This window comes from Pleuronectes platessa, chromosome 17, assembly GCF_947347685.1.
Source record: "Pleuronectes platessa chromosome 17, fPlePla1.1, whole genome shotgun sequence".
Classification (NCBI taxonomy): Eukaryota; Metazoa; Chordata; class Actinopteri; order Pleuronectiformes; family Pleuronectidae; genus Pleuronectes; species Pleuronectes platessa.
The window spans coordinates 10,988,116-11,015,501 of NC_070642.1; the positions used below are offsets into that span (position 1 = coordinate 10,988,116).

Sequence of the window (27,386 nt, forward strand, 5' to 3'; positions counted from 1 at the left end):
TCCAGCAAAAATAAATTAAAGGGATAGTTCTACGAAAATTTGTGATTCACTCGTTATCTTCTCACCACTATGCTGATGGAGGGGAGGGGTATAGTGTTTGAGTCTACACAGCTACAGTGGTCGCCATTTTATTCAATTGTAATTGATTTGGCTGCCCCGCTGTTTACCCCTGAAACATCAGAAGTGTTTTGTGGACTCAAACACATCACCCACTCCTCCATATCCATCGGCATAGTTGTGAAATGGGTGAATTTTCATTTTTGGTGCGCTAACCCTTTAACACAATTGCACTGACAAATGTTTAAAGTGGGGAGATTGAGATGGTGAATCAGTCTGTGGCTGAAAGAGCTGCCCAGTGCTGTGGTGGTGCCCTGCAGGGGTTAGGGACTGCTTGTATTCTATGCAGAAGTAGAGATGATCTTATATATAAAGGCTGCACCCACCTACAAACCCTCATTTGGCATGACCCCCCCCCCCCCCCACACACACACTCGTGTCATCTCCAGAGCTTTCACTTTTCCTTTTTTTATGAGGGTATCGCCCAATCCCTAAAACACAGCTTGAACGCCTGCTGTCACATGTTGTAGTAGCAGCTGCCGCCAGCAGGGGTCCCCCGCTGCGCAGCGTGTAAAATATGTGACGTCGGGGTGGGTCAGCTGACAGGTCGCAAGCCAATCACGGGGCGAGGACGGGCTGAGCCGCCCTGCGGTTCGGTGCCCGGAGAGTTGTCAAGGTTTCTGGTTGTGGAGGATCGGCGAGAGGAGCGAGGGCGGAGACGCTTCTACGATGCCGAACAAAACGAAGAAGGACAAGGTGAGCGTCCCCGGAGCCTGCAGCGCCGCAGTAGAAAGTCTGCGTGCGGTTTATTTCAGCGTATTTATCCATGGGCCGGTGTCAGTAGGAGACATTTTAGCTGCAGCATCACATTAGCCGAGGAGCAGTCAGCAGCAGCAGCAAACCGCAATCTTACCAACATGTTAGCACTAGGTGCGCTAGCTCAATTAAAAAACCGTTATGCCGGAGTGAGTTCACTTTGAATGAATGTGCCCGTGTGAGTTGGTGTCGCTTTGGGTTGTCTCCCGTGTTGTCAGCCGGGGGTTCGGAGCTGAACTCCGGGGTAACGTGAGCTAGCTTACAGGAGAATTGCTCATTGAAGAGTGAGAGACTGGGTGGGCAGGCGCTATATTTAGCCGGGGATTTGTCCACAGTGACGGCGGCGGCGGCACACTTGCAGTCTGCTGGCTGATGTTGTCAATCTGCCTATGCCAAGATGACCTCAGTACTTACACTTTTCTTTTTCACTCTTCCTCTCTTTCTCTTTCTCTTTCTTTCAGGAGACCCCTAAATCTACCAAAGTGGGCAAGAGTGGAGGACAGGAGAATTCCGAGCATGAGGTAGGCTGATGCAGGAAACCTCATGAGGCACTAAACTTGGAACAGTGGGTCAAGTTCAAATGGCACCGCAGCTGCACCATAGACAGCCCAGGGTGTGTAGTGCATCGTGGCTGTTTGAGGAAGGAGTGCATTGTCAGAATCAACACGCCCAATCCCTGCGTTATCACTAACAACTGCAGAGCTCTGATGTGATTCTGTTCAAACATGGGGATGTTCAGATGGGATAAAACCCTGCCCTCCAAGCCTTAATGTATTCTACCCATGATTTAACGTCTTGGTGATCTGGTAGAAATACCATATACAGCTCTATTTCAAAGCTAATATGAGTTCTATATCATTGTTATAAGGAGAGGCGGTGGACTAGTGGCAGAAACTTGGACTATGGGCAGAAAAGGTCTCTGGTTCGTCTCCACGGAGAAAAAACAAAAAGACGAACCTGGATTGATATGTCCAAAAATCCAAGAGGATTCTCCCTACCCTGTCTTGTGCCCCTGAGCAAGGCACCTTACTCCCCCAACATCTGCTCCCCGGGCGCCGTACATGGTTGCTCACTGCTCTGTGTGTCCTGCACCAGATGGATTAAAAGCAGAGGTTAAATTTCCCTACAATTGCATGAGTGTGCCTGTGCATGTCTGTGCATGTGTTTGGGATAAATAAATGTATCTTAATCTTATCTTAATAGGAATGACCTTTCAATATCCCATAGTAGTAGTAGCTAAAATTGGGGCGAGACCCTGGACTGGTTGCAAGTGTATCGCAGGGGCAACATAAAGAGACATACAACCGTTCACTTAATCATTTACAGCGATCATTCAGAGCCTCCAATTAACCGAATCAACCTCTGGACTTTAGGAGGAAGCTGGAGTACCTGGAGAAAACCCATAAAGACAAGGGAAGAACATTCAAACTCCATGCTAAAAGGCCCCTTGGCCAAAGACCCCCTTGTCGTGTGGAGCCAGGGCTAAAATTTTTTAATTTTCATTGAAACAGGACTCATGTTCTTTAGACTGTAGTCTTTGCTCTTATGGCAGTGTTTAGCTCCTGTGCAGTGTGGTTTTCCACCATTAACAGACCCCAAGTGGAGCCTCATTTCTGTTGTCCTGCTCGTGGTAGCCAGTGACAAACTGTTCCACCTGTCATCTAGTGGAGCGGCTTCTAGCAGAGAGGATAAACAATCTGTGGAATGGCCAATGTTGCCCCCATACGAATGTGAGTCAGATTCTGACCGTGGTGAGATGCCCATGATGTCTTGTAGCTTTAATTCCATGTAGTGAGGAAGGATTATCACATGTACAAGGTTGGTGTCCTCTTAATCCGAATTTCATATGTAATATCCTGTTTGTTATCAGGCCTCTGGTGGACTGTACAGGATTCATTGATGGGACTGGGTTGTACCCGCACCATGGTTTTCCTTCTCCTGCCATTTCTTGTTAACCTGGTGCTGAATGATTTGTGGATGACTTGAGTTGAGGGGAGCCAGCCAATCAAATTCACGAGTGGCTCACAGCTATTTGAATTGCCAGAAGAAAAGTAAAAGGCTTCCAAACACTTTATTTCCCTAAACGTTTATCTTATTTAAACGCTTTGCCTAAAAGCTATAAAAGTTATAAAGAATTTAGATAGGTCTTGTTTCCTTATTGACCCTTGCTTTGTTTTCTCTCCGAAGCTTTGTTATCAGCTCCCTGCCCGGTTCATGCAGGGCAATAATCCTGCATGTTTCATGCCAAGCAGGCGTGTTGCAGATCCACTAATGCAGCAGCCTTGTGTCAAATGGAAATCAGTGGGCACTGAGCTGTTGACACCACCTCCCACCATTCCTATTGTCTCATGTACAGTGTTGTATGAAACTGAGTGGAAACAGGCGGGCTTCATCTGCTGTCTGAGGAAGCCACAACTTTGATGAAGTACAGTCTGAGCATTGAATTAGAAAAATTGCTGACAGATGTCTCTACTTTTTCTTAATGAATTTATGAGTAGAGAGTTAATTCCTGTCTTTGTATTACATTAGTATGTAATCTAGTCCACAACAGCTTAGCTCAGCGTGATTTCCCACTTTGCCTCGACAGCTTGCTCGCAGCCCAGCCTAAGCTGCTGCCTTGCAGCGCTGCAGACTGTGGCCAACTTTATCTGGGTCTTAAATGAATTTGATGAAACTCATGTGTCTTAGACGGACACAGCTCCACAGCTGCATCTGGTGGAATAAGCTCTGTGTCGAAGTGTGTGTTTTTTTTTAGTTTTTTTTTTTTTAGGCAAACACGGTTGGATGGCTCAATGGAATCATGATAATTTACACTGCATAGTGTCTGTACATTGGGTAAATTGAGATTTATGACCCTAGTTACATAATGCAAGGTACTGTCTTATTGAATAAATGGTGACACATTGTTTATAATTAAAATGCCGATAAAGCATACAGCAGCCAAACTGCTTAGCCGGTGGCTCTGTGCACACAGTTTCATCAGATCCATAAAGAGATACTCTTTCACGCTGTGTGTGCCACAGTTCAGCATGCGCCTGCTCTTACCTCACTGTCACTAATGTGCCTTTTTTTCCCCGGTTTCAACAGAGCTCGAACAGGAAGGCTAGCAATAGCGTTCCTCCCACCACTCAGCTGCTAAAGGGGAAACAGCCAGGTTCCCAGACGCCTGTCAAAAAGGACAAAAGGCAGAGCTCCTCTCGCTTCAGCTTGAGCAACAACAGAGAGCTGCAGAAACTGCCAGCTTTCAAAGGTATTTACCTGTACAATTCCTTTGTCCTGTCACTTAATCACCTTATAAACTAATAACCCAGTGCCCTAGGATTTGGAGCTGTCGTCTGCACGTATTGTGCCGCTGTTTCCCGGCTGGAGCATTTTGAATTTGGTTGAGGAGTTTTAGACAAAATGCCTTTTTGGGTTTAGAAGCCTGTTGGAGGGCCTCCTTTAGTTAGGTTTATAAAATAGATGGGTTGGGTGCGTGAGTAGGTAAGAGAATGCTGTTCTCTCCACAAAGTGCAATGTTCACATACAACAACACATTTAGCTGAAATGAATGCTGAAACGTCTATGAACGTCCCCGTCTGCATCACCCTCATTTAATACTAAGCTGAGCATGCATTACGCAATCCATGGAAACAAACAGAGGACGTACATTGGATGGACTTTGCGCTGGATTTAGCCCAAGTGTCTATATTTAGTTGTAATCCATGAGATAAAGCTTTAATTCCATGGTCCTTGTGTTTCAGGATGTTACCAGTGACCAGACAAGCAGTGTCTGTCCTTCCCTCTTCTTCCTTTTTGTAGAAAAATTGGGTGGATCTTTGCAAATGCATATTGTTAATGTATCATTTACTTTACTGTGAGCTCGGTTTCAGCAGAGCACCTGATTGAAAAGCAAGGATTGGACACTGCTGTTCTGCCTCTGGCCATATTGTCTATGCATGTGTCTGTGTATCCATGCATGAATACACACAACGATGCCGGCCACTGCCCTTTCCCAGCTAACTTGGCAGTGAACTGAAAAAAAAACTCATTACATTATGGTCTGTATTTATATAGCCATTCACCCAGTCACACACACATTCCTACAGTGCGTCTATGTGCAGCACTTTTTTCTGTATGAGGGGCAATTACGGGTTCAGTATCTTGCCCGAGGACACTTTGGCATACAGATTGGGATCGAACCGCCGACCTTCTTCTACCCCACTCAGCCACAGCCGCCTGCCCCAAATGTACAAATACAAAAACAGTTTTTCTAGATGATAGTGGCTACTTGATAGAGTCAACTGCTTTGTGGCATAACATCGGTGCAATATATAGTTATATTAGTTCTATGTCTAGTATAAATTATGAAAACTCAAAGGAAATGAAGAAAAAACAACCAGCAGCACTTTTCTAATCGAACAAAGGATAAAAAATCTTTCAGTTTCATCTCCCCTCCTGACTTTGCATTTCAGTAAGCGAAGCAGAGTTAAAATGCTTGGACAGTGGCAGTGATGCTTGGGAATTTCATCTCAAACTTGTCTGTGTTAGCCTACTGTTTCCCATTGATTAGTTAGACCATTGCAGCCTGCCACAGTCTAATTTGTCCCACTGATTCATTTTATTTTATACTTCTCCTAATAACATAAAGATCTCTCACATAGTGTTCAGCATTGTTGCTTTATTGCTGAACCTTGCACAACATATTTATCGGCTCAGTCTCTCTCGCCCCCCGCTCTCGCCCCCCACTCTCTAATTAAATGAATGTGAACAATATCACAGAAAAATAAGCGATTAATAAGGAAAAAAGGAAAATTAAAATAGCGTGTTGTGAGTGAGTGTGTCCCTTTGCGTGTGTTCTGTCCTTTTCACCCTCAGACTGAGAAAAGTCAGAGCTCGTACTTTTCACCACTGCCGTTACTTGTTGGCTATATTTTCAGCAACCAAGCAACCAACTGCAAATAGAAAATCTGCCTTCTGTTTACACCAGCAGACACATGACCATTGTACACGAGTTGTCATGTGAAATGCATTTTCACGAGTGTTAGTATGGATAGAGATGACTTGTGATGTGGAGATAAAACGCTTGTCTGGACAGTGAAGTATCTCATTTTAAAAGCGGTTTATAACGATCGCAGATACGTGTGTATGTAGCCTTGGGCTGTGACATGCAGTAACATAACTTGCTGCTGCTATAGCACTGACCCTATTTTCTCCAAGCAGGTTTAGCATTTTAGTCTCTTTAATGTTAAACTATCAGACCTAACATTTGACATTTATAAGAACCTTGGTTTTAACATGCTGCTGTATCTCCTGGAGGCGGCCAGGTCTGTGTGTCTCTTAGTTCAGGCTGTGATCCCCGAGTCTGTACAGTTTCTGATCAGTGACGGTGGTCGGACAATCTACTACCGTGCCCTTTCTGTTTAGAGCCAAATGGCACTGTGGGCGGCTGTGGAACTAACCGGAAAGTCAATAATTCGATCCGCAGCTCCCCCAGTCAGCATGTGGAACGGCATGTCTACACCCAAACTGCCTGATGTGTGAATGGATGAGCGACAGAGAAATGCTATATATAGAGGCACTATATATAGAAGCGCTGTGCGAATGTGTGTGTGAATAGGTGAATATGACTCATAGGGTAAAGTGCTTTAACGTGGTTGAGACTAGAAGGGGAAATATAACTGCACTGTGGTACATGTTGAATAGTTAATGTAATAATATCCGTCTCTTCTGAAGCCTGAAGCCTCAGGATCAGCTGACTGAGGGGACTCTCTCTCACTCTCTCACAAACACATCTATCTATCTTTAACTCCGGAAATCTCTGTCTCCCATACGTGGAATGCAAATATCGAGAATCGTTCATCTCATCGGCTTCACACTTTGATTTGTGTTGTTGAAGCAGTGTTGAATTCTGTGGGATTTGGCCTCACAACCTAATAAGGCGCAATAATGAGAATGAACTGAGTAAACAGGAAACCAGCTCTCTGTAGCAGCAGGGGCCGGGGCTCATCAATGCGAGTGACGTAGTCGATCATGACAACCGCGCGTTCACGACAATAGCAGCAGCAGCAACAACTGATTCTCCAGCGTGGGGGTTTCTGCATACTGAGTCGAGCTTCAATGGACTTTGAATAAACAGGTGAACACTTTGTCAGTTTCAAAAAGAAAGCCGTAACCAGCATTACCACAGGCCAAGCAAACAGCCCAGTCCAAACAGGCAAGTTTAGAACAGGTGCTGCACAAGTTGACTGCAGATTCTGCTGCAACCGTGGCCCGTTGCATCACCGAAAAAGTCCCTTTTAACCGTCCTCTGCTGGCATGCAGTTTTCAATCTTCACACACGCCCTCCTTTTTTCTTTATTTAGTTTTCTTTGCAGCTCTTGAAGTGTGCTTACTCTACTTCCAGTGAGCCTCCTGCAAGTAAAGGATGCGATCCTCTTTAGGGAGCATTGTAGATGTTCAAATATTCAATCGCCTTTTTGGAGACACGGCTAATGTAGGAACTGTAGCAACTGTGGTGTTATCGTGAACCATTTAGTTTTTACTTTTGGTTTGTAAATAATGGACACCAGAAGAACTATACCTTTGCCTTGGTCCTGGTTAGCCATTACCCCCAGTGAGAACTTTGATAACATTCTGCAAAACATTATCCCACAGTGGCCCGGTAGATGTTATCACTCAGTCCTGTCCAAACAGGCTCCGCGCTTGGCCTGTTTTCATTCCAGGCATGTTCACCTCCTTCTGATGGAAACACATGTCCGCGAGCCTCTCCCGCAGAGCCACAAGGTTGAGGTGAGGATGAAAAACCCTGACCAGAAGGCAGGCTTCTCCATTGAGTTCACCAAATGGGCTTGTTGTGACTCCAGAGTACATTTAAACTCTTGAAGCGGTCGGGTTTAAGTTTAATTGCTTTCTGTCGAACACTTCATATGGCGAGAGCCTGTTTCAGACTCTAGGTTTTCTAAGGCTTAGGAAAAGTACACAAATCTGGAATTTTGTTTACTGGTTAAATGTTTGCTGGAGATATTCTCCCCATAGAAAGTAAAGAGAAGATAAGTCTTCTACAGGTGCCTGTTTATTTCATTCTGGTCACAGTTTAGTTTATTACTTGCCAAAAAGCACAGGACGACAGTTGTTCTCTGTATGTGTTCTCTTTTACTGCGGGAGCTGTTCAGCACGAACCCTTGGCCCCAAAGGTTTTGTCGCCATCTGGTGGTTAGAGAATGAGAAATTATTTTGCCACTCTGGAACAAGATTTATGAATAATTTCTAAATACATTATAATTGAACCCTTTTATTATCTCTGTACTAAAAAGCAGAGCGAGAGGTGAAATCTAGCTTGTAAAGCCACTCTTTAATTTGTGGGTATTGACTTAATGCTGATTTTAAAAAGGGATGTGGAGAACTCTCCTATCCGCTGTAGCTCTCTCTCACACACACACAAACACATTAACCCGTGTGTGAAAATCAGACTGACCGTAGGCAGCAGCAGAAGGAATCACCTCTGTGCCTATGGACTATTAAAACATTACATTTATTTTACAATCCTCTAACACCACTAACATCCAGTTGTTATTGGTTGAGGGGAAAGTTAGGAGCCCTTGTTTGATGCAGCTGATGCCGAATACCACTCTCTATGTCTGGCTCATGCAACAAGCAGTTGTCAGTCCTCAGCCTAACAGCGGCCCTACACTGTAAGGGTGTACAGTGTGTGAGGTGCTCTCTTTTTGTGAGTAATAAAAGAGTCAAAAGAGAAATTATATGTAGAACAAATAGTGAATGACCTCATCTGGTTGACTTGAAGTGGAAGGTTTGTGTCCCAGAATAATACTGCGGATATGAAGCCAGGAATCTGTTGTTAGATTTTTTTATGTGAAAGTAGTTGAGTAATGCCTTAATAATAAACATGATGTCTCTCATTTGATTTGATCATGTACTGTTAGTGTCAGCAGATAGATGATAATTAATTCAGGATAACGTTAGAGCTGGGTTTCTGTCATTGGAAGCTGCTTAATGGGAAAATTAGGTTCAGCGCCTTTTTAAAAGCATGTGTGTCCTCATGCTGCATGGATCGGTCTTTTTCTCCAAATAGATTCAAGCCTCAGGCGTTTATTACTGGAGGCCATGACAGTGAAAATCAGCAGACCTCAATGAAATGAGCCACACCACTGAGTACTTTACGCTGGCCGACTCCTATCTTTGATGAATGTAGAGAAAGTTTGACTGTGAGCAAACATCCCGTACAGACTCATGATGCCTCACAGGTTCGTTCTCTTTCTGCTGCCAGAATATCAAAGACACTCTAAAATGCACAAGCCCGATGTTTGCATGTGGCAAGGGAGCGTTTGGATCCTATTTGTAACAAGCGTCTGTATTTAGAGTTATCTTGTCTCGGTCAGAACAACAGGTCTTTAGATGGGAGGTTGCCTCATGACTCTGGAATAGAAAGGCAAGAAAGAGCCCTTTATATGCTCAGATTAGTCCCTGCTGCTGAAATGCCCCATTATTGTATATAAGAGGAACAGACAGACTGGGTGTTTGAGTTAATTTGCGCTGATAAATAGTGTTTGGGGAGTAGATGATTATGTTGGGGATGTACTCATTTGTATTCGAACAGTGTAGCCTAGTTTAAGATTTTTTTGTTGCTGGCTGACAAATATAAATGGCTGGTTTACAAGGTCCTGCCACTGCAGCGAAAGCAAACAAAAGCAAGCCTGAAACTAAGGAGAGTTTAATGTAGATGTGACGTCCCGACTCGTAGCACCCCAACACGTCCTGCAAATAATGCATTTCTGGAAACGCGTTCTATGAAGTGACTGTAGACAACTACAATTCAGTAGTTGAGCTGCACAATTGTGGATAAAAAGAGTCCTGGTAGATAGAGACGTAGGTACACTTACGTAAAACTTGATTTATAGCAGAATATATGAATACATCTTGTTCTCAACACTATCAGTGGGTTTTCCCTCGGCACAATTTGAGTTTGTTTCTAAATTTCTCCTCCCACTATTTGTCTCCAGTGCCGATGTCTTCCACTCCCACTTCTTTATTTTACTCTCTGCCAGTTTCTACGACGTGGTGGAAAATCGGATTGCCATTGGTTGAGAAGAAAGTTAGTGACGCTTGTTTTGATGCAACTGATGTCCCAAATGAGAAAATAGCATAAAATTACTGCCCTGAGTCAAAATGAATGTTTGACCTAAAAACACATGGGTTTGTTCGGAAACTGTACATGTCTTCCAACTGTGCGATACAAAAGTGTTTTTATTTATCTTGTCCGAAGCTCTATTGACAGCTACATCTGCTGGACAAAGGAAACATTATATGCAACACATAATGAATTCAGCAGCAAAAAACTGATATGAATTGGACTTTGTACATCCAGCACTATATAACTGAACTTCATCGGTCCTGGCATATTACACAGGCATTGTAAAGAAATGAGAAAAAATAGTTTTGTGTGTTACCTTTATATAATGTTGACAAACTCTTACACTCACCGTATTGCTCAAACTCATTTCTTAAATTGTGTTTAGACATATCTTTTCTTGAACTGTCAAATAATGGCCTTTTCTTGCACAGCTTTAGCAGCGCTGTGTTTTGTCTCCAGTGCTGCTGAGGCAGACAGTGTGCTGCTAACCACACATGCACATCCTGTGTTGCTCACATTGGGACTTCCTGCCTTCCTGTTTCTCTGTCACATACACCTGGGCCTGGGCTGTACTCCTGGAGAGCCATATGTCATGCAAAAACAGACACACATTCATACAAAGGGAGCTCACACATACAGGCGGTCACACAGGTACAAAGGGCTTTTATCTGACAAGCTGCATTGGGCACTCTCTTGTCTCATAACCTCAGCATATAGTTTTCCTATTTTTATGTGTTTTATATTAAAGAAAACATCTATAAACTTGCCTTTAGCCAATGTTCTTAAAACTTGTGGTTACATGTGACCTTTGTGTGTTTAACTTTGTTGCTTTGGATTCTAGAGTTTTTACCTGCAAGATCATTTGTGGTATTAGAGTTTGTTGTTATAGGCTGCCAATGATATATCAACTTACCCCTCTTCTGTACTGATTCTTATAAGCTGCTCATGTATTTGGTGGGAATGTGTATTTCCTGGTCCTATTCTTAATATTCTCTATTTATATACATTTCATAACAAGCTGTGGGGAAATCGGATCTGTGGTTTGTGTTTTTAAAACTCCTGACAGATGTAGCTGCTCTCGCTCCAATCACAGTCACTGTCCCTCCCCTTCTCCCCACTCAGCCCACCAGCCGATTCCTTCCCTCATGTTTATTTATTCTGACAGCCAGCCCATGTGACTGCGTCCAGCCAACCGGGCGGCTGCAGTGGGGGATGACATCACTAACTAGCTGGTTCCCTCCAGCACCAGGGGAGCTTCATTTTCTGCTCCGAGTGTTGGTGCTAAAATGGAGGCTGGCTCCTCGCCTTAGCCTGGGCTGCCTTGTTTCCCCCTGCCTCCTGCCTCAGCTCACTGATGCTGGCATGTGCTAGAGCTGCCAGCGGGATGGTTCTGGATGCACCGAGCTCCAATGGGCCTTTCCAGCCTGTGGCCCTCATGCATTTCAGAGGTGAGAATAGGAAATCTGCCTCTGCTGCTCTGTGCTCCTGCTTTTTTTTTTTTTTTTCAAGGGGTGATGGGCAAGAATGTTGTTTTCATTCAGTAACTGCAGCTGCTAATTTGGATGTCATAGGGGAACATGTCTGTGCCAGGTGACTTTTGTAAAAGTTACTACAAGAGTCTGGGCACATTTATCTGGGGTTTTCTGGCACGACAGTTTTCGGAAGAGGAAGCAGGGGATTGTGTTTGTGTGTCAGCGAGGAAGAGTGAGGAAGGGTTTCTGCCAAGACATTACATAGCTTGGCTTCAGACGGGGAGGGAGGGTGGGAGAGTGCTAGTTTGGAGTCTCCCCATCCCCCATCATGACTACAGATGTCATAGGAAGTGAGGTTAAAGCTTGTTGTCAGTTTGTGTGGGTCTGTAACGGTGCAAGTTTTCTGTTGCTGAATTTCCAGTAGTTTTTATTAGTTACTGACTTATCAGACGAAGCTTGAACCTGGGAGCTACAGCAAGTGTGCTGGGATGAGTGTGGAAAACAGAAACTGACTCTGAATGAATGTTACACTGTCAGAAATTAAAAGTTAATATTTGTTTTTTGTTTTATTTACATCAGACTTCCTCTAGAAACCAATCTGGCAGTGTTCATTTAACATAAAGGCTGTGATAGCACAGGCATACCACTGCCATGAGATGTGAGTTTCATGTTGTGACTTGCAATGTTCTTACAACGTTTTGTAAAAAAAGAAAAGGGATACTTAAATAAAAAAAAATAGCAAATAGCTACCTGTCGCAATTTTCTTTGGCTGGACTAAGTCTACATTCACCCAGAGTTTGCACTAAGTTTTTTTTGGTCACTGGTGCTACAGTTACATTAGTTGACAATATATGCAGCAGTAGATGTCGTGAGATTGGAGGTTTGTTCTTCAGAGCAATTTGTTTCCGTGACTGGTTTCCTGTGTGCAAGCTGGAGCCCTTAGATGTGTAAAGGTTATTTGCCCATCCCTGCAGAGAGGTCTGTGTGAAGTCTGCAGTTGCACAGCATGACTTTTAATATTTCAGGCCTTCTCAGAAACCTTAGTGCTGTTGTGTAACAGGAGCTGCCAGACCTCTCAGCACTCTGGGGCTGATGAGATGAGGTGTTCACGGTCGAACCCATATTTCAGCATCAGAGTAACAGGTACACACCACTTCCATATACAGGTGTGCTTGACCTAAAGTTTCCCTACTGACGGTGTAGGGGCCTTACTGATAAAACCAGTGAATTATTCTGTGTTCATTTTGTGTGTCTTCATGTGTTTTAATTTGCATACATTTGGAGAGCTTTTGACATTGAATTGTTTTCCTGCTTCCTGTTTGTGCTAGAGCTGAGCAGTACACCATTGGACACAAAGTTGTGTGCTTTTTCCTTAGAAAAGTTACATGGCTTAGTAATAAGTTCTTCGAAGTTAAGACTACTAGTATATACCTACATAAATGGAAAGCGGAAATATGAAACACATCCCAATCACTGTTCTCTGTGGATGTGACTTTCAAATCTCAGGGGTGAACTTAATCCCCACTTGTTTGCCCTATTAATGCACTGAATTAGATCCTGTGTGTGGCCAGTCATTTGGTTAGAGAGAATGAAACATGACGTCAGTGCAGAGCTACTTTGACTCCTTGTTCCGCAGAAGCAAACATCAAGTATCCACCACCTCTGGAAACGGAAGCTTTAAAAGCTGAAGTGCACTGTTTCAGTGCAATTATAAAGAAAAGGTTATTAAATAGGTAAAACTCTGACATTTCCAGGTAGCACACAGGCAGCTGGATGTGGAATTGCATGTTGAATATCGGCAGTGCTGCTGTGACTCACAAACGTGGAGGTGTAGGGAAGTCCGTCTGATGATTCCGTTCATCCAGGATCAGGCGCTCGTCTGTGTGGGTGTTTGCACAACCTTCACTTCTGCAGCTCTTAGAACTGAGTCATTTCATCTGTGTACAGTAAATACATTTTTAACTGGTTTCATCTCTGATTTTAGTAACAATTATTATATTTAAAAAAAAATATTGTGGTTATTGTTTCTTTACTGCAAACGATAAGGTTTGATAACTGAAATTATGTGGTAAAGTTTTTACAGACAGGTTAAATGTTTTGTGTGCTAAAGGCAGATTATACAAATGATGAATACAAAATGTTGCATAAACTGAGGTTTCCAGGAAAAATGAGGTCTTTCTGTGTATAGAGGAGTGTGCATGCACATGCAAGTCATATGAGTCAGTTTATGTAGAGATTTATGTATGCATCTATTATGCATCTGTTTTATGTTCATAGGAAAGCACCTAAAGAAAACTGAAGCTGCCTTTTAGGGCTATAGAGTTAATATAGGGGGTTTTGTTGACTCTTATGTTGTTTGTGGTTAACTTGTGTGAATAACATGGCATCAGTCGCAGTTACATAATTTAACATAATCAATTATTTTGGCCTTCCCATCTTGTAGAGTTGGAAAAACTGAATATCAGATTTGCCCAATGTCTCTGCCCGAAGTGCTAAATGTTTTCTACAATCTGACACCAGGGTTCACTGACTGAATTTGATCTGTTTGTTTTTTAGATATGACGTTATGCTACAATAATTTGACTTGTTGCATTCACAGGCTGATCTCTGCTTATTTATTTATATTTCAAAAGTACATATTCTATTCATAGAGTCAACCCACTCTTTAAAACAACATCGACTAGACAATTTCCCGTGTGCCAGTATCATTCTACATCCTGTTGTTGGAACCAGGCAGACCCATAACCTCTCTCCTTCATGCACACAGGCTGATCTTTGCTAATACAGGTTTCTGGGAGAATTCAAAATCCTCAATGACTTTTTTTTCTCATTTTAATAAGGCCAGTAGCCCTATTACATTTTCTTGTACTTTTGTGGTCCGACTTTAGGATGTGTTTTTCTGTGTCTTTTGGGACAGTTCTAGCCTAATGGTGCAACAACAACCTGACAACACCACAGTCTTTGTAATTAATGGGGCACACTGCATCACCTTGGGCAGCAAGAGACTGCTCCTTTTAAATATTTTATAGAAAAAACGATTGATGGATTATTCTATAGTTCTATAATACTTAATAGTCATGATTGATAATGACAGTGATTGATAATGATAATACTTTCTCGGCACAGCCCCAGCACATCTGCATTTTGTATAATGATGTAGGAAGTACTGACTAATTGTATTGGAGTTCCTTCTCTTTACTCCCTGTTGGTATCTTCCATGTTTAACAAGGTCAGTCAGGCCGAAGCGTCTCGTGGTCGCAGCTCTTAGGCTCAGCAAATTGCCAGCATATAATTCCAGTGCAGCAGCAGCAGCAGCAGCAGCAGCAGCAGCAGCAGCAGTCTGCTTTCATCACTGTATAGCAGCAGTGTTCAACCCCTCGTCCAAAGTCCTGTCTCTATCTGTGGTCACTATGGCGACGCACAGTACACATGATGATGTTCATTAGCAGTTTGATCATCTGAGGCAAATTGATTATCTCCTTAGATTAGTTGCTTGTGTACATTTACATTTGAGCAAATTGGGCTTAACACACAGTTTGTTCAATAATATTCAAACATTCAGACGAGGCTGGACACGTTGCTCTGCTCGTCCGGTGCCTCCTCAGATTTGTCATAACTTCCTTCCATGATACAGAGATTACAAACAGCTTCACCTTTGATCGTTATTTTACCATATCCGATGTAATGCCCCAAATACTTTGCTTCTCAGATGCTCTCGTTTCGTGATTGTCCGCTCAGGATGTCTTTGCCTGCTAGCGTCCTCCATTTTCAAAGCAATATCAACGTAACATTACTGACTTAGTTTACTGATAGGTCGAAAGGGCATGCAGTAGGTCAAGCTGTGTTCACCCTTTCAGAGGACACCAACTACTTCTGATGCGCTTCTAGACTGTTTATGTTTTAACAGGTAATTACCCTGCCCTTTCTCAACAATACCAAAAAAACTGTCAAGAACCAGCAGGAGAGTGCAGCTTGTGTCAGTCCTTCCAGTGGTTACCGGTTAGGGTTTAGCATTGTTTTGATATTCTTGCTTGGACAGCAGTATATACATTGTAGCTGTACAGCTTGTGTGTCTGAAACGTTCTGGGTGTTGGAGTAGGGAAAGCCCTCTGGGTCCTCTGAGACTTGTACCAGTTTCAAAGTGCAGGAAAACATCCTTGTGCTTCTGTATTTAGCTTCTGTGCGCCGAGCTGCCAGCTCTGCATCAGTGTGCCAGGATAGATGAACATCTTTATACAGTTTAACATACACTCCAAACTTACCTCTTTAGCCTTTATATAATTTTTTCAAATTTTCTTGTTTAATCATTTATGCAATTGATTATATATTTGTATTGAGTGAGGGATTTATGCTGTTCATTGATTTATTAGCTGTTGTATGGTGATGATGCAAGCGGCTGGAGACTGCAGTCTGTAGACTGGAGGTTGTCTCATTGACGGTTGTGTGTGCGGTAGTGACAAAAACATGTAATGATTTTTAAATTGCAGGTTAGTGATTGAACACAGGCAGGTGTGGCCCCGTATTGCTCCAGGCATTACTCGGAGCCTAAGGCATCATTGACGTGGTGGTGACACTGTCGTTTCAAAGGCTACATTATTGATTGATAAAGTCTTTGAATGAAGTCTCACTACATGAGCGCCACAGTAGCAAAACACGGCTGAATTCAACAAGAATAACTCTTAAAGCCTGGTTATCAGTGAGTGCTTGAAAAGAAGAAAACATAGAAAAAGCTTTGTACAGTGATTGTTGATCAATCAAAAAAGGCTGCAAAGCATAGAAGCCATTACCTCCAATGAGTACAGCATTTTCCTGCAACATCTATAAAAGATTGTTCAGGAGCAACGGCATCATTTAAGTGTTTTCCTTTATATAGAACGCTTTCTAACCTGCTGTGTATTCATTTGGTTGTGGATTTTATTTCCTGTGTACTTATCTGTAGCATTGCATTGATAGCTAGCATGGCACATTAGCACAAAAGCTGGCTATGCTGTGGGTCGTTATGACAAACACAAGTGTGAGTGCAGTGTGATCCATTCTGTTCTGTCTAATTTAATGTCCAGCATTTAGTCAAGCTTTAGTTAAATGTTTCATAACAAAGACGGACACACACGTTTATACACTTCCATGGTTATCACAGTGGGATAAAACATGATGGTTGATCCGGGTTTTAGGTGTTTCAGTTTGACTGACACTTCTCGTCAATTGGCAAACCATTGCTCTAATAGTGTGAGGGATTCATTTCACTTCTGTTCAATTTTCAGTAAAATAAAAGTTCTGCACTTGTGTGTTGAAAGGGAAATCTGAACACACACCGACATCTTTTAATTTCCGTCTGCCTCCTTTTCTCTCCCGTAGATGTTCCACCTGCAGAGCAGGAGAAGCTCTTCATCCAGAAGTTGCGGCAGTGCTGCGTCCTCTTCGATTTTGTCTCAGACCCACTGAGCGACTTGAAATGGAAGGAGGTGAAACGGGCAGCGCTGAGCGAGATGGTGGAGTACATCACCCACAACAGGAACGTAATCACCGAACCCATCTACCCGGAGGTGGTTCATGTGGTCAGTATCCGAACAGGGTGAATAAGGGACTTGGATTTGTGATTTGCAATCACATTGAACAAAGTTGACTTCAATGATGTTTTTTTTTTTTTTTTTAACTATTAAATGTTTCATAACAGAGAAATCAGCTGAGCCGTCTGTATGCTCTACATCAGTCAATGAATTGTGTTGAGAAAGCTAAGCCAATTTCCTTCACAATGTGAACTCAGACTTCTGTCTGTGAGGCTCCGGAATGGACTGTGTGTTAGTTATGTTTTGGTTGCTGTTGCAGGTTTGTGTGGATTCAGATTAGTGGGTAGAAGCAACAATACGTTTGTATCTACTACTGTTTTAAAAGAGATGGTTACTACTTTCACTAATGTTAAAATCCTATCCAATCCTTAAATACGATAGGTAGTGCATTTTGACAAAGGAACAAACATAACTTAACTTTTACACTTGCTTCTACGAGTCTTTTGTGCGGATATGGCTGTGAGTAGCATTCTTTCCTGTTGTACCTCATTAATGTCTTGTGGTCAACACTGGTGCACCAGTTTGTTACGGTGCACCAGATTTTCATAACCCATGTCGTGACTTTACAATCAGATTACAAACAGCTTTAATCAAGAAACGTCTCATAGCATAGATTACCGTTTCTATAGGATTTATCTTAACACTGCATCTCAAGTAGTATCAAACATAAAATTATTTTATCTGTTATTCTATTTTAGCACTTATTTTATCGCCACAGTTCCCCCACAACTGAGTGCCTCTCTTAATTTAGATTGGCATCCATAAAATATTATCTTACATTATTAGTTACAGCAGGTTGGTTAATTGCTCAGTTATATGTTGATGAGAGTTACCATGTGTATCTGAGGTGACAGGGAGTTTCTCTTCTTGTCAATGAAGGTCTAAGACTGTGACTAAAGCTCTGCTTTATTTTAGTGAATACATGTAACCTTAACGAGTCATCTCACTCTATAAGCTGTACTTATTGCTTTAATAATGCACCAATGTCCTTAATAATCCAGAAATGGTTAAGAAGCTGCTGCATTCTGTTTCCTGTGGGCTTTATTCTTGAGCTACAGGTTTTTAGACGCACAAAGGTTCCCACGGCCAATAGTGCTTTCTGGTTTCAGACCCTGTAAGTCTTTATTAGTTCCTCTCTCATTAAGTCATAGGAAACTCATATGAGCATCATGACCTCATGTAATTTGAGGTCTGTAGATGTGAGCTGTTGTCAGTATGGCGGTCACTGAGCTGCCACTGTATATTTTTTAGAGACCTGTCCCCTCCGAGGTTGTGGCCTGGCTGCGTTCAATGGGGCCAGGTTTGCTTTCCCAAGCCAAATAATTAAAAGAGCTTTGATGTTAATCAAAGACCAGCCTCAATGCCCCACGGAAAACTGCAGACGATCAAGGTGCAAATTTCCCCCCATAGTCGTCGCCGTGGCTTCATTTGATCAGTGCAGCAGAAAATGCAACCGAGCTGCCAAATCAGCATGAAAATATACTCTTATTCCCGGCAGCCCGTTTCCACTGCCCTCTTAAAGACGAGGTTGCTTTGAAACCAACTGACCGCTTTCATCATCAAAGTATGGAGATTGACACGACAGACACTTTTATAGCCATTAAGAGTGTATTCTTATGTTAAGGCCGTATGCATTATTTTCTCCCATGAACCCTCCTTCTGTCAGACCATGTTTGATGCCTCTGCGTCGAGGCTCTAGAACAATATTTTGGCCGACCTTTGGTTGACACAACACTGGTTGCTCCATTAATTCTATTCCCTGGGGGGATGTAAGAAATGGTTTCTGCTTAGAATATAAACACAATGGTGAGTGACTGTTCTGACCTCTTGATGACTGCTCTCGGGAGGGAGCGTCCAAGCGTGCTGTCTGGAAAGTGATAATGGACTCAGAGGGAAAATGGACAGATGCTTCCTAGTTTTGGAAATTGTAAAGGAAAGAAGCTCTTATCACTACCCAGCACAAGAGAGAAGATTTGTTTATCTTCCTCTTAAAATACATACAATATGTTGAGTATAAAAATAAACCAGTTTACATATAGAACATTGTACCAGTGTGTCTTTAAACTTTGTGTTCTTACTGTGGTCTGTGCAGTAAAATAACCTGGATATCTAAAACTCTTAGTCCTTTGTCCATGGAAATGTTTCTTGACAGAGCCGCATGGAGTTTTTGTTGTCTGTTATATCACAGCCCATCGATTATTTGTCTTATTTACTTGTCAAATACTGAGTGACGGATTTCAGAATTCTTCATTTAGTATCATTGTTTCCACTGTCAGGTGTGTTTTAGAAGCAAACACTCGACTCGACCAGACCAAACTGAGCAGCGGGGGTCATGTTTACCAGGGTTTATTATAGCAGCTGTTACCTTTCACAGGTGCTAAACACAGTACGACATGTGATAATAGGTCAGTGCACAGGGGGGGTGCCTAATAAATTAAACTAATGATGCTTTCCTCACTTGTTTATGTGTAACTGTTGAAAAACAAAGATCGTGCCCTTTGCTTCCTATGTTTACCTTCACCGTCTGTCCCTCCACCTACATTCGTAGAGAGCAGCAGTTGTCTGATTTCACTTTAAGATGCTTTTCTCTCTTCTTCATTTGTTCTTCATTTGTAATTTCCGAGGCATCAACCGGGACGTAATTGTATTTCAAATAATCCCAAATTTTTTTTTTTATGTATCTTTAATATATTTCATTTACTTGATTTGATATCAGTGGATTAAAAGACATGTCAGACTTTTTTTTAATGGACTTATTTATTTTGCACTATAAGCCTTTGGATATAGTTTAATATAGTTACATATTAGGTTCTTAGCTGAAACATGGCATCATGAGTCCTTTGTCTTAATTGTGAATTAACTAATCTCTCTTTGTCTGTTCCCCAGTTTTCTGTGAACATGTTCAGAACGCTGCCGCCGTCATCCAATCCCACGGGTGCTGAGTTCGACCCAGAGGAGGATGAGCCGACGTTAGAGGCCGCATGGCCTCATCTACAGGTACACATTCACACATGGACACAAAGAGGTGTACTCCAGGAGAACGTTTTATTCATTCACTGTTGACTGGCAAGAATAAATCCATTCAGCTTTCTTTCAAATCTGTGAACGTCTCGCTTCTCCTCCACAGCTCGTCTATGAATTCATCCTACGTTTCTTAGAGTCACCTGACTTTCAACCAAACATAGCCAAAAAGTATATTGACCAGAAGTTTGTAATGCAGGTAAGTGCATAATGATTTGTGTTTTTTCATTGTAAACCTTTGGTCTTTGGTTCTAAGTAGAATTTGCTATTGGTGTATAAGCAGCTTTTTCTTGTGCTTAGCTCTTGGACCTGTTTGACAGTGAAGACCCCAGGGAAAGAGATTTTTTAAAGACCACTCTACATCGCATCTATGGCAAGTTCCTGGGCCTGCGAGCGTACATTAGGAAACAGATAAATAACATATTTTATAGGTGAGTGCTGAGTAGTTGACTTGGACATATTATTGTTGCATTTGTTGCTGTTGAACTTGGTGAACTCATTGTTTCTGGTTGCTGTTTTTCAGTTTCATTTATGAGACTGAACATCATAATGGAATAGCAGAATTACTGGAAATATTAGGCAGGTAAGAAGCAGTTCCTTGCATACTTCATTTCCAGTAACTGTCATAATGATGCCCATGCAGTAGGTACCCTAATGTTTCCCAAGTCAGTTGGAGTGGATATCTACTACAGCACTTATTTCCTTAATGACCATCTCTCTCCTTACAGCATAATCAATGGATTTGCATTACCATTGAAAGAAGAGCACAAGATATTCCTCCTGAAAGTTCTGCTGCCTTTACACAAAGTCAAGTCACTTAGTGTATATCACCCACAGGTACATATCTTGTCGATGTTGCATCATACTTCAGTTTTTATAATACTGCCATTTTGTCAGAAGTGGAACCCTTACTGCATGTATACTTTCTCCCGCAGCTGGCCTACTGTGTAGTACAGTTCCTAGAAAAGGACAGCACCCTCACAGAACCGGTGAGACTTGATTTAGTAAAGTTGTTACGTTGTTAATATTGTTGATTGAATTACCCCTCAGTATCCGTGCTGTTCAAGAAACCACTTAGAACTGTACGGACCTGAGGATTCCGTCGGCCAATCCGTGTTTGCATTCAATAAATCCATTTGTGTTTCAAGTTGTAATTTGACTTACCAGGTACTCACTCTATTATTTAGCTAGTCACGAAAAATACATCAAGCAGTATTTTCATTGTCTTCAAAAGCAGAACAACTAACTAACTTTGACACCATTAAAGTCAGATCAAGTACCTAATTTGTATTTATATATACATGTACAAACACACACACACATATAGCAGTCTGTGGTTTTCTAAATGTGTTGCTTATTGTTTCTGTGGTGTCCTATTTACTTAACAGTAGTCAGCTGTCCAAACATTTGCCGTTAATAAGCCTGTAACTGGTTGCATGTCTGTCTGTGTGTGTGCGTGCAGACAGTGATGGCTTTGTTGAAGTACTGGCCAAAGACCCACAGTCCGAAAGAGGTCATGTTCCTCAACGAGCTGGAGGAGATCCTGGACGTCATCGAGCCTTCAGAGTTTGTTAAGGTCATGGAGCCCCTCTTCAGACAGCTGGCCAAGTGTGTGTCCAGCCCCCACTTTCAGGTCTGACCTCTATACCAGAAACTTTTTAGTGTATTTGCTGCAAGATACAAAATAAAATATCTACATAAATCTGCAACTTGATGTGATCTGATGTGTCATTAGGTAGCGGAGCGAGCTCTGTACTACTGGAACAATGAGTACATTATGAGTCTGATCAGTGACAATGCCGCCAAGATCCTGCCAATCATGTTCCCGGCCCTTTACCGCAACTCCAAGACCCACTGGAACAAGTGAGTCACTCCACTAGATTTGCCCTGTGTGGGTCTGTGTGTGTTTCTCTGATGATGGGATGTGATGATAGTTAAGGACATGAATCCAGAGACGAGTGGTTGTGTTTGTGCGTCTGTAGGACCATCCACGGGCTGATCTACAACGCTCTGAAACTCTTCATGGAGATGAACCAGAAGCTGTTTGATGACTGCACCCAGCAGTTCAGGGCAGAGAAGAGCAAGTAAGTCACAAGTGAGGTGTCATGTATGGATTCCCAGAGCAACCTCAGCTCTCTGCGTCTTATTACACTGTTACACATGATTAAAAGCATCATACAAACATCATTAGAAATGGACCAAAACTGAACCAAAACCTCCTGAAAGGCAGATTTCTTTGTATGATGGGTGAATTTTTCTGAAGTTTCCTTTAACGATGTTTGTTTTTGTTTGGCGTCTCAGAGAGAAAGCTAAATGGAAGGAGCGAGAAGAAGGGTGGCTGAAAATTGAGAATCTCGCAAAGTCGAACCCACAGGTGAGTAAAGAGATTGTGACCCAGCAGATCGGCGGCAGACATCTTACTGACTGACTGATTTATTCAAGAATTCCCTCATTAACTGTAATCTTGCACGCCACATTTATGTTTCTGTGATTACAATGAGCAACTGCTTCAGATTTTGAGTCTGCATTTATATCAAGATAACCAAAATATGCTGAGTTCTATGGACGTCTTTTGGGTGCATGTTAGCATGAGAACAAAGCTCTTTGATTGACCAAAGACTTGAAATCAAAGGCTGCATTGACTGAACACACAAAAGATGTAACATGAGTGGTTGAGGTGCTCCCTGACATTTCCTTTCCGTCTCTTCTCCCCGTTCAGTTTGTGACGTACATTGACTCTGTGGGCTCAGGCAGTCCAATGGACATGGAGACAGACGGGCCCCTGCTGGACGATGTCAATATGCTAAAGAAAGCAGTCGTGGAGGAAGCGACACAGGTGAGGAATGGTGTGTCAGTGTGTAGTGACTATGAATAAGTGATTATGCATACGTGTCTTTTGCTGAAGGAGACTTGAGTTCAGGCACTTAACTACATTTCGAACGTCCATCGAAATGTATTTGATAATAATAATAAAAGATGTTATCAGACCGAGAGAACTGTTATCTAGGGGACGATCTCCTCATGCTCACAGATATTCAGATGTGGTTTGACCACCGCTCACACATTTGAGGCTATTTCAGGTTATGTTGCATAGCCGGAGGAAAAACAGTCTCCTCCATCCCATGAATAATTTAATTTGTCAAGAGGACTAAGATACGTGGGTGACATGATTCACACCAGGCGTCTTCCTGCTGCTTAGTAAAACAGGGACAAACCATGTCCAAGAATTTTAGATTGTTTGAGATAAATAATATTTGCCTGTGAATGTAATCATGCTCTTTTTTTTCTTTTCCTTTTTCAACCTTTATCTTGCAGTGTGAGGTTTGTTTATGTAAGGATCTTTACTTTGGTCTTGCAGGATAAGTGCGACACATGGATCAGACATGTTTTCTTTTTTTGTGTGTTGAAAGTGTGAGAACAGTGTGCGTGCGAAGTCAGTTGGGTTTTTTGTTTGTCTTGGGAGAGATTAATGTGGCACATTTCTGTTTCTCATGGCAGGCAGGACTTAGATGTGTGTGAAGCAGGGCTGGAGAGAAAGCTTCTAAACCCACTCTGTCTCCATGTGTCCAGATCCAAAAAGACCAGAGGAGAGAGCGCCCATTGATGCGAAGGAAATCCGAGCTCCCCAGGGACATCTGCACGGTCACAGCCTTGGAGCTGCACCGGAGAGCCGATGAAATCATGACGACGCATGACGGCCACTAAGAGACCACCCTGGGATCCACCATAAACCAGCAGCAGCATCCACAGAGGAACCCCAGGCCCAAGGCGGCCCCGCACAATGACAAAACATCTGGTATCTCAGTCCAGCCCAGCACAACACAGAAGTGAAACAGTCCCTGCTCCCCCCCCGACACAGAAAATGTGTAAAGCTGCACATCGAGGGCCTGATTCAGCTTTCGGACAAGCGGCACCCTGTCCTTACTGATCCCTGCCCCACCCACCCCACCCTGTTGTTGTCCAGCAGAGACGGTGCTGGACGCTCCCGCACGACACCCACCGTGAACTTTCCCCCCCAGGACACTGCGTCGTTCTCTCCTTCTGTCGTTCTCTCTTTTTTTTCCTGTCCTCTCAACCTGTTGTTTTTACGGCGGTGCTGTGCTGCCCCCTTCTGGTCATTTCTCTCAGGTGTTTTGTTCTCTGTGTGCGCGTGAGCGTGAGCTGTCTTCTCTTCTTGCCTCTTCTTTATAGATGTCAGGTGCTTGTACAAATTAAAACGTATCTCTTTGGTTTATTTAAAAGAAAAAAACTGCATCATCTGATGAAAAAATGCCGGTTGTTTCTATAAACTAAATATTAGCTATTCCTCCCATAACATAGCGCTCTTTATATATATTTTTTTCCAACATAGTATATTAGGAGCTTGTCTCACATTAAAACACACTTCCCATCTGTACAGCTCTTCAGTTTGGCATTTTAATTTTTGTTCTCGGTTCTTGTTTTTCCTGTTTGCTGTGAGGATTCATTGATTGTTTTTTTTAATCAGGAACGGAGGTGGATTTGTGTGAATTAAAAGCACAGCAGCTCGTTTGCATTCGCCCAATGCGTGTGCGTGACAGAGGTCCAGGTTTTTTTCTTCCACCACATGTATGTTCCTGCGCAGAAGCGTCACTCGGTGCCAACTTCTCTCAATAATTCAGCTCCTGTATCTAAGAAAAATCCTTTTAATTGTGTAGGCAATAAGTCAGCGTGGGCTGTGGCGCGTGTCCGGGAGTTGTTACGTGTTCGATCAGTCGTCGGGAGCAGTCCGGCTCGGGCACCGCTTTCCTGCAACAGTTACATGAGAGGGGGGGTGGGGGGGATTGTGGGATTTATTTTGGGCTCCTCGTTCACGTTCAGCTATTGCAGGAGCGCATGTTACACGGCCATTAGCATTCAGTACAAGTCACTGTCATTCATGTGAGGCTTACGAGAGGTCAGAGACGGAGTTGCTCGCCTGGCAGTCACACGGAGTCGCCGTGTGTCGAGAGATGGCCGACAGGGGCAGACAATGTGCTGATAGCCCTGTCTTTAGTTACTCTTCTCAAGCAAGACCCTTTTATTTATAAAACACTTGTCAGAGATTAGACCGCGTCATGGGTGAGGTGTGTTTGGTTTGAAGAGGTCAAACATGAGCCTTTCTTTTCACAGTGCCTTTTATAGCCTAAGGGGACTTTTGCTCAACTGAGAATCGAGTGGTAGCATTGACGGGAAAAAAAATGCCAGATCATTCAAAAAAAAATATGACATTCAAAAACAAGGAGGCATGTTTGAATCTGCACCGTGCACACCTCGGGGCCCTTGGACTCCAGCACATGCCTTGTTCAAGCTGCAAAGTCCATTTTTGTGGTTTAACACTCGAGCGGAGAAGCAGAGTGGTCGCCCCCAAACCACTTCAGCAATGAAGCACTTCCTGATGAAACTTGAAAAGAAAATAGAAACACAGATGAAAAAAACAAACAAACTCCTAAATAACTGAATTCTGTGATGCTGTCTGTGCTGGTGTGAGTGAGGGGTCGCCTCCCCTGGGTGCCTGTGGATGAGAGCTAGCCTCCACGGGAGAGCCTATCACCTCCCATCGTAACACTGTCCCCCCCCCCGATCCTTCTTCTCCCCTCCCTGTTAAAAGCCGAGTGCTACCCTGTAGGGCACCTGGTTGTTCTGCTCCTGGATGCTTGCAACTTCTTGTTTTTGTTGTGGGTTTGATTCCTCCTTTCGCCCGCAGAACCTCTTTGTCAGTGTTTCAACTGAATGTGCAAATTGTAAATATTATTGCAGTCACGTTGCTCAGTTCTCTCCATGTTTGTCTTGAAGAACAACATTCACCAAAGGGCTTTCTTAAAGAAAAAAACTCATCCCCTTGTTCCCTGAGTACTACTGTGGATCTGCTGAAAGGAAAGGGATTCCATCCCTGTAGAAATCTGCATCCTCTGATTGTTGGTGTTAAGGCCAGTTTATACTTCAGCCTTGGCTCAACTCCATGAGTACACTGTGGCTTCATGGCCTTGGAAATAGTCTAGGAAGAAATATAACTATTTGGATCATAACGATGCAGATGGACACAACTTGGGATTGGTTCGTCTCTCAGTGGCGAGACTCGACTCCCGCTTCTTCTGCCTCAGACGTCTCCTCTCGTCTCTGTCGTTCAACATCTATTTCCTCAAACTCCAACAAATGGCGACAGAAGCTGAGTAAATCATGTTGGAGCGCGCACCATAGACTGTCTATAAAGATGGTCCCCACATGAAGCAAAAATATCCCGGATACGGGTGACGCCATCTTGTGCTTTAAAGCCATTTGGAGCCAGTGTCTGCGAAGTGGACTGTGCTACGGAGCCGCGGTATCTAGGCCCCACCATTGCTTTTGTCAATCAAGTCGTTTTTTGCCATTTTTATAGCATCAAATAAGTAATTCAAAACAAACTTACCAGAAACATGAGCACTTGAATCAATGTGATAAGGACTACCTATATTGACAGAAACCATCTTTATCACGTACTTTGACACCAGGGGGCGAACACGCAGATTTGGCTTCACTTTTGGGGAGCTGTCATGTCATCCATCTTTTATAGAACCTGTAGTGCACACACATAGGGACCTCATGTTCAGTGTCAACCACTGATGAAGACTTGGCGTCGATCCTCTGCTGAAGATCAAACTTCAGCGTCTCATTGGTGACTGTTGTTCTTCTTGCAATGGCTTTAATATTGGCTTCTTTGGAGCTCTCTTCATTTTACATAAGCTTTGTTTTCTTTTTCTCGGAGAAGAATGATTATTGCAAGTGTCCTTTAGTATATATCCCATACTAAATGGCTTCATTTAATATTGTACATATAATGTACTTTTATTTTATGTTATAACTATTATTCAATGGTAGATTTCATATTTTGTACAAAATGTCACGTGTACAGAATACAGAGGTTGTTAGCAACTGCAGACGGTTGGTATGTGGCACAGACTTCAACACATGTGACGATTTACATTTAGAAAACCATATAGAATTTGGATAGTTTTTTATCTACTGTAATCAACATCTTTTCCGTTTTTAGTTTTCCACCTTCAGATATGTGTTGAGATCCTACATACATGAGCTCTTTGTGTGTGCTTTTATCCAAATCTCCAGTGGTGTACATCTATCTATATACAGCAAATAAAGAGAACATGTGAGTTTTATATTTTCATCCTAAAAAAAAATGTTCTGTGAGTCGTTATTAGTTTGATTTAAGATGTCTGCCTTTTTTGCAGCACCCTTGATGGACATCAGCCCAACGTTTCCTTTAACATAATACAAGTCTGTATTATGTTAAAGGCAATGGACCAACGCTCTGTTAGAGACGTCATGTAG

At 42.7% G+C, this 27,386-nt stretch overlaps 1 protein-coding gene across 2 annotated transcripts; it reads left to right on the top strand.

The window, feature by feature from the left end:
* Window positions 1-692: 692 nt before the first annotated feature.
* ppp2r5cb (protein phosphatase 2, regulatory subunit B', gamma b) lies at window positions 693-27,214 on the top strand. 2 transcript variants are annotated; one of them, XM_053445145.1, is made up of 16 exons: window positions 693-813; window positions 1,335-1,394; window positions 3,961-4,123; window positions 16,831-17,030; window positions 19,929-20,039; window positions 20,170-20,262; window positions 20,364-20,494; window positions 20,587-20,646; window positions 20,792-20,900; window positions 20,999-21,052; window positions 21,526-21,696; window positions 21,799-21,926; window positions 22,046-22,147; window positions 22,365-22,437; window positions 22,783-22,899; window positions 23,634-27,214. In XM_053445145.1, exons 1-16 carry the CDS (start codon window positions 787-789, stop codon window positions 23,766-23,768), a joined length of 1,734 nt encoding a protein of 577 aa, XP_053301120.1. In that variant the 5' UTR covers window positions 693-786; the 3' UTR covers window positions 23,769-27,214. The 2 variants fall into 2 exon arrangements, with proteins under 2 accessions (XP_053301120.1, XP_053301121.1); XM_053445146.1 differs by lacking the exons at window positions 693-813; window positions 1,335-1,394; window positions 3,961-4,123 and adding an exon at window positions 11,216-11,451.
* Window positions 27,215-27,386: the final 172 nt, after the last annotated feature.